This window comes from Pelobates fuscus, chromosome 2 (genome assembly GCF_036172605.1).
Source record: "Pelobates fuscus isolate aPelFus1 chromosome 2, aPelFus1.pri, whole genome shotgun sequence".
Taxonomy (NCBI): Eukaryota; Metazoa; Chordata; class Amphibia; order Anura; family Pelobatidae; genus Pelobates; species Pelobates fuscus.
In genome coordinates this window covers 194,433,120-194,446,695 of record NC_086318.1, presented here as the reverse complement: position 1 = coordinate 194,446,695, position 13,576 = coordinate 194,433,120, and the positions used below count along the sequence as shown (strand labels likewise).

At 36.2% G+C, this 13,576-nt stretch overlaps 1 protein-coding gene across 1 annotated transcript; it reads right to left on the bottom strand.

The window, feature by feature from the left end:
- Nucleotides 1–3,442: 3,442 nt before the first annotated feature.
- RIPPLY2 (ripply transcriptional repressor 2) lies at nucleotides 3,443–13,041 on the bottom strand. Its single transcript, XM_063441746.1, has 4 exons — nucleotides 12,875–13,041; nucleotides 10,834–10,897; nucleotides 9,472–9,542; nucleotides 3,443–3,617 (listed from the first exon to the last, which is right to left on the bottom strand). The coding sequence occupies exons 1-4, from the start codon at nucleotides 13,039–13,041 to the stop codon at nucleotides 3,443–3,445; spliced, it is 477 nt and encodes a 158-aa protein (XP_063297816.1).
- Nucleotides 13,042–13,576: the final 535 nt, after the last annotated feature.

Sequence of the window (13,576 nt, the reverse complement as noted above, 5' to 3'; positions counted from 1 at the left end):
TAAGTGTATTTTTATATTAATATACGTATATATAAATATAAAAATACACTTAGTGTGACATTATATATATGATATATATACATATATTATATATAGGTATATATAGATATAATACATGTATATATATCATATATATACACATATTATTTTTTTTTTACACTGATTGGTTTTTTTTTACACTTTATTTTGGATTTTACACTTGCAGGGAGACTGCCTGTCAGCACAGACAGTCCCCCTGCAGGCAGACACATGGACCCCTATTGCGGTCATGTGATCGAGTGATCACATGGCCGTGGGGGACTGCCCGGGCAGACAGGCAGTCCCCCTGGACCGGGAGGAGCACTTATCGCCGCCGTGGGACCGACGGCGATCAGGTAAGTAGCCCCTGACCGTTATGACGGTTCAGGACCGTCAGCGGTCCAAACGCACATTTTACCGCTGACGGTTCAGGTCCTTAAGGGGTTAATGTAACTGTGAAGCACTTTGGGCAACAACGTTGCAATTAAATGTGCTATATAAATGATAACAGTTACTCTGCCCACTTCAGTTGTAGACTACTGGTGGAGGCAAGAACACTTCACACAATTTCCCCAGAAATTGTAGCTTTTCTAGTTAATTATGAATTAAAAGGGATACTATAGTCACCAAAAATAACTTTAGCTTAATGAAGCAGTTATAGTGTATAGATCCTGCCCCTTCAGTCTCACTGCTCAATTCTCTGTCATTTAGGAGATAAATCACTTGTTTCTGTGTGACTAGGCTGCATAAACAAAGTGATTTAACTCCTAAATAGCAGAGAATTGAACAATTCGCTGCAGGAACATGATCTATACGCCAAAACTGCTTCATTAAGCTAAAGTTGTTCTGGTGACTATAGTGTCCCTGTAATTGAAGGAGGATTAGAGCTACCGTGAGGGGGGAAGTATTTGATCCCCTGCTGATTTTGAACTCTTGTCCACTGACAAAGAAATGATCAGTCTATAATTTTAATGGTATGTGTATTTTAACAGTGAGAGACAGAATAACAAATAAAACGCCTCTCAAAAAAGTTAAATTGATTTGCATGTCAATGAGTGAAATAAGTATTTGATCCCCTATCAATCAGCAAGATTTCTGGCTCCCAGGTGTCTTATACAGGTAACGAGCGGAGATTAGGAACAATCTTAAAGGGAGTGCTCCTAATCTTAGCTCATTACCTGTATAAAAGACACCTGTCCACAGAAGCAATCAGATTCCAAACTCTCCACCATGGCCAAGACCAAAGAGCTGTCCAAGGATGTCAGGGACAAGATTGTAGACCTACACAAGGCTGGTATGGGTTACAAGACCATCGCCAAGCAGCTTGGTGAGAAGGTGACAACAGTTGGTGCGATTAGTCGCAAATGGCAGAAACACAAAATATGGAGCAAATGGTCTTTTGCTCCATGCAAGATCTCACCTTGTGGAGTTTCAATGATCATGAGAACAGTGAGGAATCATCCCACAACTACACAGGAGGATCTTGTTAATGATCTCAAGGCAGCTGGCACCATAGTCCCCCAAAAAAGAAAAAAAAAAAAAGGGTAACACTAAGCCGTGAAGGACTGAAATCCTGCAGCCCCCTGCAAGGTCTCCCTGCTCAAGAAAGCACATGTTCAGGCCCATCTGAAATTTGCCTAGGAACATCTGAATGATTCTGAGGAGAACTGGGTGAAAGTGTTGTGGTCAGATGAGATCAAAATCAAGCTCTTTGGCATCAACTCTACTTGCCGCGTTGATTCAGCCTCAAAACATTAATGACTGAGAGGATCTGCAAAGAGGAGTAGGAAAAAATCCCTCCTAAATGTGTGCAAATCTGGTGGCCAACTACAAGAAATGTCTGACCTCTGATTGCCAACAAAGGTTTTGCCACCAAGTACTAAGTCGAAGGGGTCAAATACTTATTTCACTCATTGACATGCAAATCAATTTATAACTTTGACATACGTTTTTCTGGATTTTGTTTGGTTATTCTGTCTCACTGTTTAAATACACCTACCAATAAAATTTGACGGATCATTTCTTTGTCAGTGGGAAAACGTTCAAAATCAGCAGGAGATCAAATACTTTTCTCCCTCACTGTATGGTTAAAAAGGCTCTCCATATGTTGGGACAAAGGTGAGTAGATTTTAACACTTTCAGTGCTGAAATAGAGGGCACTAATCTAAACAGTTTACCTCCGATAGAAATATATAAATATTTTAATTGCTGTATTCTTTGAGTGAATACATATTATTTGTGCGAAAGACACACCTCAATATAGACAGTATTTACAACACCTAAGCAGTTACTTTGCTCCACCATTACAGAATATAACTATGTAGCATTGAAAATTAGGTTAACCATTGACCCGGAAATCTTGGTTCAAATGTTAACTTTCCTAATCTAACCTACACATACTTATCCTTGATATTCTCTACCCTCATTTACTCATCACTGTTCATTTACTATTTATATTGTACTCTTATATACCTTGTGTGAACGCTTACACTTTAAGAGAAAAAAAAGTGTCACTAAAAATAAATTCTACCATACTGAATCAAAATTTCAAACTAACATTATGGGAGCTAATGTAAACCAGTGAAAAAAAGGACAGAATGTTAAATATTATAATTGTGTTTATTAATATACATAGCAACCTGCATACAAATAAATATATTTCATTTATACTATATACATTTTTACAGAATTCTATAGAGGTGATTTTCAACACAACTGTCAACGTAACTGAAATCTTGTTGTCTTCTAGTTCACAATGACAGAGCTGCTTTGAAAAAAAAAAAAATGTTCCTTTATTCATGATTCTAAGGCCCTGCCGTATTAATGCAAAATCTACCAGTCACCAGATCTAGCAGTGGTGAAATAAATTTTTGCTTGTTGTGTCAGTGGTTCTCCTGCTCTGGGCTGAGCACACTGGCGTAGGTTGTCAAGCCAGCTATGTCAGTTAACTGAAACAAAGATCTGTGCCAGTGAAGCACAAATCTTTTTTCACTTGCCACTGTGGCTTCTACTAGTCCACTAGTCTGATTTGCTAAACTTTTTAAATTAAAATTTAAAACAGTTCACTGTTTTAAAGTTTAAAGATCACTTCAAGTTGTGAAAGTTTTCATCAGCATACGTAGCCAACAGATGTACAACTAGCTTCCTGATATTTATGCCTATGCGTAGCTAATCATCTAACCCCAAAGACAATCTGAGAATATACAATGTTCATCTCTGTTAAAAGGAACCCACTTGAGCAAATGCTATGTTATGCTCTCACAGTGAGGAGTGTGTATCTCAAAGGAACAGAAGGGAAAAATGCATCAATGTTCTTTTTTGAAATAGTAATGGGATCCACATACGTATATGAGGCCTCTATAAATCATCTTATATTGGAAGGTTAGTTATAATTATAGTGATACAATAAAATATGTAGTAATAGTTATGCAGATTCAAATCCAGAATCTAGTTCCTCTTCACTCTGGTCATCTTCATTGTCTGTATCAGACTCAGAGTCATTGTAGAAAGATATTGTGGCTTGGACGGGGAAGTTTCTTAACAAGTCATTTGCTTCTCGGTACATGTGACTAATGGACTTGGACTTTGGCCAAAATAATCTGGAGTAAAAGTGAAAAACAAAGTATTATTACTCAAACATTCTGAACAGATTTCATAGTAAAAGTGGGTTTTGTATTTATAATTGTCCTGGTAACTCTTTATCATGTAATGTCACAATGGTATTGTAATAAGGAAAACAAATACATACATACACCACAAAACCTGAGTCGCCCAAAGAAATACAGACGAACCACATTTGTTGTTGTGCACATGTCTAATAAATATATATACACACACACACACACACATATACACACACACACACACACACACACACACACATATACACACACACACACACACACATACACACACACATACACACACATACACACACATACACACACATACACACACATACACATACACACACAAACATAGCAAGCAGAACATGCAACATTAAACTACCCATCTAACATTTGAAATCATTAATTTTAATAATAGTGACTATTTCTGATGCAACTGTTACTAGCAGTGGTCTCTTATTTTCATACTACTTTTTGATGTGTATATGTGACCAGAATGTCTGTCTGTCTGTGATGTACCTATTCTCTTCAAGTTACAAAATGTATACTAAAATGTAATATTTCAGTGTCGCACAAGGTAACAACAATCTAATACAGATATTGTTCACAGAAAACCAATTACATATCACTGTTCATTTGACAATTAGTTCCAGAAACAGAGGAGAAATTAAGTTACTATTACACTACACAAAATATAAAAGTGTAGTAAAATCTAAATATCTGTACTTACCCTTCTCATTGGGTTTATTAATAATTACAACTTTTTTTGACTGCATTTTGAAGAACTGGTTACAGATGTGCTATAATAGTTTGTCTGAATATGGATATCCTGGATGGATATTTGAAAGACCAGATCCATCATCTTACTTTTGGTGCCTGGACTGTCTCCTTAACTATTGACATTTCAAACTGTCTGTTGCTAATGTATTTGAATATAGGTAATTGCCACTTAGCAAAGCATTAAACAGCAGCAACAAAGGAAAACATCTACATTTCCTATCTGAGAACTAATCCACAACTTACTGCCCTGCAATTCAGAAGGACTTTATCTGCTTCTAATCTGACTTTGGAAGATCAAAGCATTTAAACAGTGACTATTTTAAGATTGTGCTATCCTACTTTAGTGTTTAGTTCATAATTATATAAAACAAGAACTGCTAGAAAAGCAACATTTTTTATCATATTTTCATAAAAACACTTATACGGAACATTACTTTACGGTACACATTGCTTTACGTATTATTCATTCTACTTTGTACTTGTTATAATTGGCACTGAGTCTCAATGAAAGGCAGGGCCGGATTTACGTGTCGGGTGCTAGTAGACAAAATCCTAAGGTGCCCCTGCTCCCCAACCCCAAAATAAACCAGATAAAGTAAGTTTAATTAATTCATACACTGAACATTGAAAGTCTAAAACAATCTAAAAGACATTCTTGATTATCAACTGTGTTTGTTTGTATATATGTATGTATATTCCTACTTTTAATGTATTGTGTTTGCATCTGTGAGCAGAGTGAATGTAGGTAGATGCATGGTTAAAGATAATGTTAGAAATGATTATAGTTAATTGGGGGTTTAGGGTTAGAGAGGGGTTAATGACAGAGTTAGATTACATTGGATGTTTAGTGTTAAAAAGGTTAAAGCTGTGTATAATGGCAGGTTAGAATTATTGGGTTTAGGGCTAGTGTTGGGTTAAATTTAGCATTTGGGTATATGGGTATTTAGTTTAGGGTTAGAGTTGGGTTAATTTAGTTTTGGGTACTCTCCACCTAGTTCTGCACCAGTGCTCTTGCACTGTATCTCTGGAGGTGTGGTGCTACCCCAGGCACATATGTGCACTTATGCTGGGACTGTCCTGCAAAATAATGTTTTAAATTACATTTTGCTATCAAGCTGACCCTAGCCCTCATTTTGTTACACCATCACGATTTATCAAGTAAATGGTATAAAACTTCATTGTCCTTGTTAATGCTACAAAATTGTATATTTGGTCTATAGCTGCTTTTTTATTATTAGTATTATTATCTGCGTATTTGATATGTTTGATGTATTGACACACAATATCTGCTTTTTTTTTTTTTTACAGATGATTAAAACATTTTAGATAATGCGAGTACTGATTTCCTTGGTATGCTATATTATTCAAACATAGTGGTTACACTAGAGGCATATGTAGGCTTTGTGAAAAAAATCCTGCCTGATGAAAGATATAAAATATAAGTGTTCTAGAAATCCATCAAACTAGATATTTTTTTTGTGCTATTCCACTTTAGCTCATTGATGATCATCTTTTTTGTCCCGTTTACAATGAGGATAAATGTTCTGTTTGTTTTTATTTGATGCACACTGCAGCACACATTGGTAGCTGGTGAATTTTCAAGATTGTGAAACCCTAGACACTACCTCCAGAATTTTAATCTGTCACTTGACATGGGTTCTGCCCATTGCACTCTATGCACTCCTGACCTAATGAGACTTCCTGATGAGATATCTTTTTCAACACCATAAACCTGCAGATATGATATATAGTGAATATGTGGTAAATAACATGAACATGAAAGAGGCTCAGCTTCACACCATATTGTTACCCAATGGTAGAATATCCATGACTTTTCCTTCTTAATGCATTGAATATGTGCAGGTGATGTGGAATTTACATGCTTACTACTGAACAGAAGAGATCCTGGAAGTGAGGCGGTGGGAACAGAAACAAAGGGAAAACCAAACCAACTACATTTACTCATGTATTATGAAAATGTAATACTTGATTCAGGATTTCCTTTATGTCTATTTGGTGTGCTAATTTTCTTGAGTGATTAGCGCTCTATCCACCATAATCACTGCATCCAACATCTTCTTGTGCTGGGAGGCCTTGGCTGTTGTCCCGAGATTTATGTAAAGTATTTTGGAGCAAAAACCTGGGCTATCCCAGCCACCCAGTTCTAACTCAACCCCAGTCCATGTAGACCATCACTTTTGTCTAAGGTGTGACTTCTTTCAACTGGTAATGCAGAAGTGACCTTCCCCATTAGCCAAGTAGCAGCACATGATGCTGAGGAGAGCACTGTTTTTGTCACTGCATTAAAACAATTTGACAGTTAACAGAAGAAGCACCCAAATACTCAAAGCACCATAACAGTCACAAAGAGCTGTAGTGGTTATGGCACCTAGAGTGTGCCTTATAAATGCACAAGGAATATAGTGGTTAATTTAAAGCAGGCTTCCCCAAACTCCGGCTCTCCAGATGTTGCTGAACTACAACTCCCATGATTCTATGAATGAAAGCCTGAGAATCATGGGAGTTGTAGTTCAGCAACATCTAGAGGGCCAGAGTTTGGGAAAGCCTGCTTTAAAGGAACACTATGGAGTCAGGAATAGCAACCTTTATTTCTAGTGTTATACTGCCCCTGTCCCTAGTTAGAATCCTGCTGGAAAAAAACTAATAAAAACATTTTACGCCCTCAACCCTGCTCACCTTTCTACGTACTGCAACATTATCGAGGAGGCATGGCTTCCTTGTCAATTGTCCAATCCAAGGCTCCTCATAGTAGAGCATTGAAGACCTGAGGAGCATGCACTGCAAGTGCCATGCATGCATCCAATACTTAAAAAAGCTGCAATGTCATGTGACTGAGTTTTACTCTGTCAGTTCAGCAGAAGCGTTTCTAGTGGCTGTCTTCCAGTCATCCACTAGTACCGTGTTTAACCCTACAATGTAAGCATTGCAGTTTTACTTTGCAGGGTTAAAATGGCAGGACCAATGCAACTAGACAAATTTATTCTGTCTGGGTGGTCCTTTAAGTATCTGCTCAATTAACCCTCCCTTAGTTATGAAACCTTCTTGCACTCTAGGCCCAACTAACTCTATGCACACCCTCACCTGTAACATAAAGTGCATCCATCATGTAAAATATAACTGTATTACTGTATAGGGAATAAACCTATATATTTATATATTGTGATAAGCAAATTGCAGAGATTAAATTATTTTCATTTTATTTTATGTTTTTTCTGCTTATCTGAATACTTTGTGTCAATGGAACACTGCATTTACAATGAAAGCTCTAGCATCTCCTCTGCATTGAGCTCTGTGTTTGTGCTAAGGAGATAGTGAGCTTGGCCAATCTGTTCAGTGTTATGTGCAGCACCTTAAGCAGCACTACCCTCCTCCCGAAAAATTTGTATTTCATAAACGTAGAATCTTTATGAAATACTCATGATGACTGTGTTGGAATTTCACTGAAATTTTAACCCAGTCAAGAGAGATACAGAGAAAAGTAGGGACTATTTTGTCTCAGTATTTCTCCTCTGCCTGACATTCTTAGACTCAAGGCAGAGCAACAGAGTCAATCTCTGATGATGTCTGCAGGGAATTGGCTGTGGCTCACGGGATCCCCCATAGTCATCAATTCTGTACTCACATGCATTCTCGAGCGTACAGTAGTGATGTTAGCGCCTAAGAGGACCCCGCCGGATCAATATGGTGTTGCCTGCAAGGGACAGGTCCAGGCAAGTAAACTCACCTTTACTTGCCTCCCTGGCCACTGGGCAACCGTCATGGGATTGTGCAAATTTAGCAAAGACATGCAGTGGTCATGATTCTGTCATCTATATTGCAATGTTTGCTACTGAGCACGTTTAATTTAACCCCTTTGTTGCTGAATAATACAACCACTGGCAGCATCATTGGGGCATCATTAGCCAGCCCTGAGCATAGGTACCTAGCTGAAAAGAGACATGCGTCCATCAAGTTCAGCATATTTGACATCTGTTTTTGCTGCTGCTCCAAAAGGGATTGTTTGAAGTGCTTTCCAATTTTGCAACAAACTAGGAAAATGTCATTTTTCTACTTTTATCAAGAAGCTATTACCCCACAAATTAAAAATTTGTCCCTGAATATTATGTTTTTGCAAGTATTCATCCAATTTCTGTTTAAACATCTGTACAGACTCCTATGCCTTGTACTAAATCTCCTTTCTTCCAGTCTAAATTTTTGACCTTGCATCCTATGTTTAGTCCTCTTTATAATTAGCAAGGCTGGGTAATGTCAATTCTGTGCACATTTCTATGCACATGATACCATTCATTGGCTCTCGTTAACCTGCTTACAGAGGAGACAAGGCGACCAGTGCAGATCCAGGTAAGAGGGAAAACGAATGTAAAACGGTTTGCCCAATTAACAGGGAATGGCACTAGGGAACACCTAAGATCATGACCACTACAGAATGTTGGAGTGGTTATGATGGTTTGAACAATACTTTAATTTGGCAATTTGTATTTCAATGTGCTACAATTTAGAGCTTAATAAATATCCCTGTGGGAGGATTATTCACAAAACACTAAATTGCAACACACTTAACGCCAAACTGCTAAATGCAGGCTAACACCCAATCTGTTCAGAATTTTGCAATTTATTTATTAAATAAACCCAAGATTCACTTCCTTATAATACTGATCAACATTCTTTGCAAATGGATAATATGCATTTACTGGTGACAACCTTTAGTATAACACAAGGTGATCTCATGATCTTTTAGAGACTGATAACATACCAAATCCCTTCCCCCAAATGAAGTCATTATGGACTTTCACATCTGTTTTCCATTAGGTAAGGGACTGTGCTCACGTACTCCCCCGCTCCCTAATCAGTATATTACCTGTATCTTACATTACAAATGTTAAATTTTATTAATCAATAGAGAAGAAGCTCTTAAAATCTTGTCTTTTATTTGTGTTAGTACTATAAAAAATATATATAAATTCACTGTATTTTGCAATCTTCCTGTTCGTTTGGTTTTTTTGAGTTTACAAGACACACATCTTACCTCACAGGGTGACTGTACTCTGTATGTTTCTGTGCCAAGTGATTATTTTCACACAAGCTGTAGGCATCTGGCTGGGATTAAAGACAAAGGCATGTTAAACATTTAGTTTAGATAACACTAAACAGTGAAATGAAAATTGTGTGGTTACAATAGAATTTGAAAGAAACCTCCAGCTTGCTTGATGAGATCTCTTTTCCAGGTTTGCTATTTTAATCTAAATGTCTTTGACTTTTTGTTATGGCAGAAATCACTGTTTAATAGGTAGACCCTTAACATGAATTAATTGGCTGCTATAATTGACTGTAATGAATGAAAAAGCACAGTTTTAATATTTGGAAGGAAAAGCACAATTTTCCACCATTAGAGTATTTACATTAAACAATGTTTGTCCTATTTCTATAGTATTCTTCAAAGTGTTCTCAGTAAATTGTTACAGAACTCATGTTGAAACACATGGACATTTGACACTCATGCTGTCAACCATAATCAACTATAGTATTTATAATGCACACACACTGGACTTCCAGGGGGAAAAATTATTGTACAATGTGTACAATTCATTCTCATTGGGTCATGTAAGCGTGTTTCAATTATTGGATGAAAAGCACCAAAACAAAGAAATCCAACCAAGCACAACATTGCAAAGCTCATCTTTAGGATACTTCAGTTGAGTTCCTTGCTATTGTTGAGTACAATTTAAAGGAACACTGGAGGGTCAGGAACACAGACATGTATTCTGACCCTATAGTGTTATGAAAATGAATTATTTTATCTCTATTGGTTTTTGGTGTATAGACCATGCCCCTGCAGTCGCACTGCTCAGGTCTCTGATATTAAGAAGTTAAATCACTTCTGCCAATGCAACTCCAGCCACACTTCACCTGGCTGTGACTCACACAACTTGCATGAAAAATATGATTTAGAAGCGTCAGAAGTTTTATCTCCTGTTTTGTAAACTGAACTTATTGACACACACAGCAGGCTTCTACATACTATTAACAGAGCGGGAGATAAGAAAATCTAAATTAAACAGAATGTATAATAAAGAAAGTTTATATGCTTAGCACACTGGCGTTCTTAATTTACCATTGTGGCACAGGAAAGGGGTAAACAGAAACTAATTGTCGTACCATTCTTTTACTCAAATGCAAAATACAATCTACAAACTACTGACCTAAATGGGGCATTAATGACAGAAAATGATCTTATATAGTGCATCCTTACCCATACCATCAACCTTAACCCCTTAAGGACCAAACTTCTGGAATAAAAGGGAATCATGATATGTCACACATGTCATGTGTCCTTAAGGGGTTAAACAACAAACTGAGCAGAAGCCCCAGCCATTATCAAGACACTTACCAAGACCTTTCCATCCTTTCTGGAGCTGCTGAGGAGCCAAGGTCTCCAAAACATATTATGAGATCTACAAGACACAGAAATAGCATGAAATGTCCAGTGTTGTGATATGCAGCAACATTATACCATATAGTAATGAAAGAAAATGGACAACCAAAGAACATAGGGCATTAGTCTCTAAATTGAGAATAGCAGTAAAATAAGAACATTGCTAAATTTAGGTAGAAAAAAACAAAAAAACAACACAGCTTGATAAATTATTTTTGGCCATGTTTAAATGTAGTCATCAATTAAATAAATGTCAAAATATATGCTAAAATAGCTGATTGAGTTGTCGATTGTGGCTTGTTTTACTCTAAATTTTGCCAATTAGTTTTCAACTCACTACAATTCAGTCTTTAGTGGGAAAAAAAAGCCTCATTGTTTATGGATTACTATTTTTCTTTGATAAAATTAAAGTAGCATTACAATGTCAGTTGTATTAGTAATTATGTATTAACAAAAAATATACTTTTCCAAAGGTTTACTACAAGAGGAAACTGCATTTGTTAATATTGTTATATAATACTGCTGACAATAACGCCATCATAATAAAGTATTGCCAACTACAATTGCTTGTATAGTCATTGATATCTAGTTTGTACAATAAGATAAAGTTATATAGAAATATATAGAAAAAGATGGCAAGAAATCGATAGATATAGATGTAGACATAGATATAAATATAAAGAGCTCAATAGATATATAGAGACCAATATATATAAATAGAGATCAATAGACAAATATAAAGAGACCAATAGATATAAATATATAAAGATCAATACATACAGATAGAAATATATAGAGCTCAACAGACATAGATAGAAATAGAGAGACATGGTGAGAGACCAATAGATATAAATATATAGAGACCAATAGATATAAATATATAGAGACCAATAGATATAAATATATAGAGACCAATAGATATAAATATATAGAGACCAATAGATATAAATATATAGAGACCAATAGATATAAATATATAGAGACCAATAGATATAAATATATAGAGACCAATAGATATAAATATATAGAGACCAATAGATATAAATATATAGAGACCAATAGATATAAATATATAGAGACCAATAGATATAAATATAAAGAGACCAATAGATATAAATATAAAGAGACCAATAGATATAAATATAAAGAGACCAATAGATATAAATATAAAGAGACCAATAGATATAAATATATAAAGATCAATACATACAGATAGAAATATATAGAGCTCAACAGACAGATAGAAATAGAGAGACATGGTGAGAGACCAATAGATATAAATATATAGAGACCAATAGATATAAATATATAGAGACCAATAGATATAAATATATAGAGACCAATAGATATAAATATATAGAGACCAATAGATATAAATATATAGAGACCAATAGATATAAATATATAGAGACCAATAGATATAAATATATAGAGACCAATAGATATAAATATAAAGAGACCAATAGATATAAATATAAAGAGACCAATAGATATAAATATAAAGAGACCAATAGATATAAATATAAAGAGACCAATAGATATAAATATATAAAGATCAATACATACAGATAGAAATATATAGAGCTCAACAGACAGATAGAAATAGAGAGACATGGTGAGAGACCAATAGATATAAATATATAGAGAGACATGGTGAGATCCATAAAAAGATGTGCGAGAGATGGCTATAGATAAAGATAGACAGAGAGATCTATAGAGAGACAGATAAACATACAGCGAGAGACATCCATAGATATAGGTATATAGAGCGATAGAGACAGATAGTTGGAGGTGTCTCTCTGCATGTATCACTATAGTCCTAGTGATCTATTGATACCACCCCTCCATATAACAATAAGTTAGCTTTCCACTTCCAGATGCAATCCACGGTGTGTGCAGTCCTCAATGTTAGAATGAGACCCTGAACCCACAAACACAGTAAGTGACATATTGGTAAGTGGAGTGTGCACCCATACAGAGGGGGATGTATAGTTACCGGGGAGTTCCTCTCATGCTTGCTGCTCTTGCTCCCTGTACATAAGGCCGGGGTAGAGATCTCACTCTCATGCCCTTACAGCTGCGGCATTCCAGTAAAGGTCCAACCTGATCTCCCCCACCAGAGTCCTCAGCCAAGCTCTGCTCCATAGTCCACACGTTACGCATCATCTCGGGCAGAGGGCATGCTCAGCTCCCTTTATAGATCATCAGAGGTTAGATGGGCCCAGCCCACAGTTTATCTTAGTGATTAGCAGAAGGTGGGCTCTAATCACCAATAGGTAATTAGACTCGTGTACCCTTCCAAATGGCTTGGGGCGAGATTTCACATGTAGGTGTTAATCACACCTCAACAGCTCCATGGCAGGGCTAATGAGTGCATGTGTAATGCATGAGACACGAACATTATCTGGGGTCACTCACAGCTACTCAGGTCATTCTCACTTTAAACTGCTGTTGATGGGGCCGTGGTGTGCAGGGAGAAAAATAAACATTTTTAATACATAAAAAACACCAATTTAATGAAAGTCCAGCCCAAATCAAATATTGAAAGTGCCAGTGAAAATACAATTTCCATTTGTTGATTAAGGCTTTTAGTTAAACAAAACTATGAATTACTTTTTAAATGTTGTGATTGGTCACCGTGATTGCTATGTGCCTAAATTGTTCTAAAAGTGAATCAAGTTACTATGGAAACCAATAG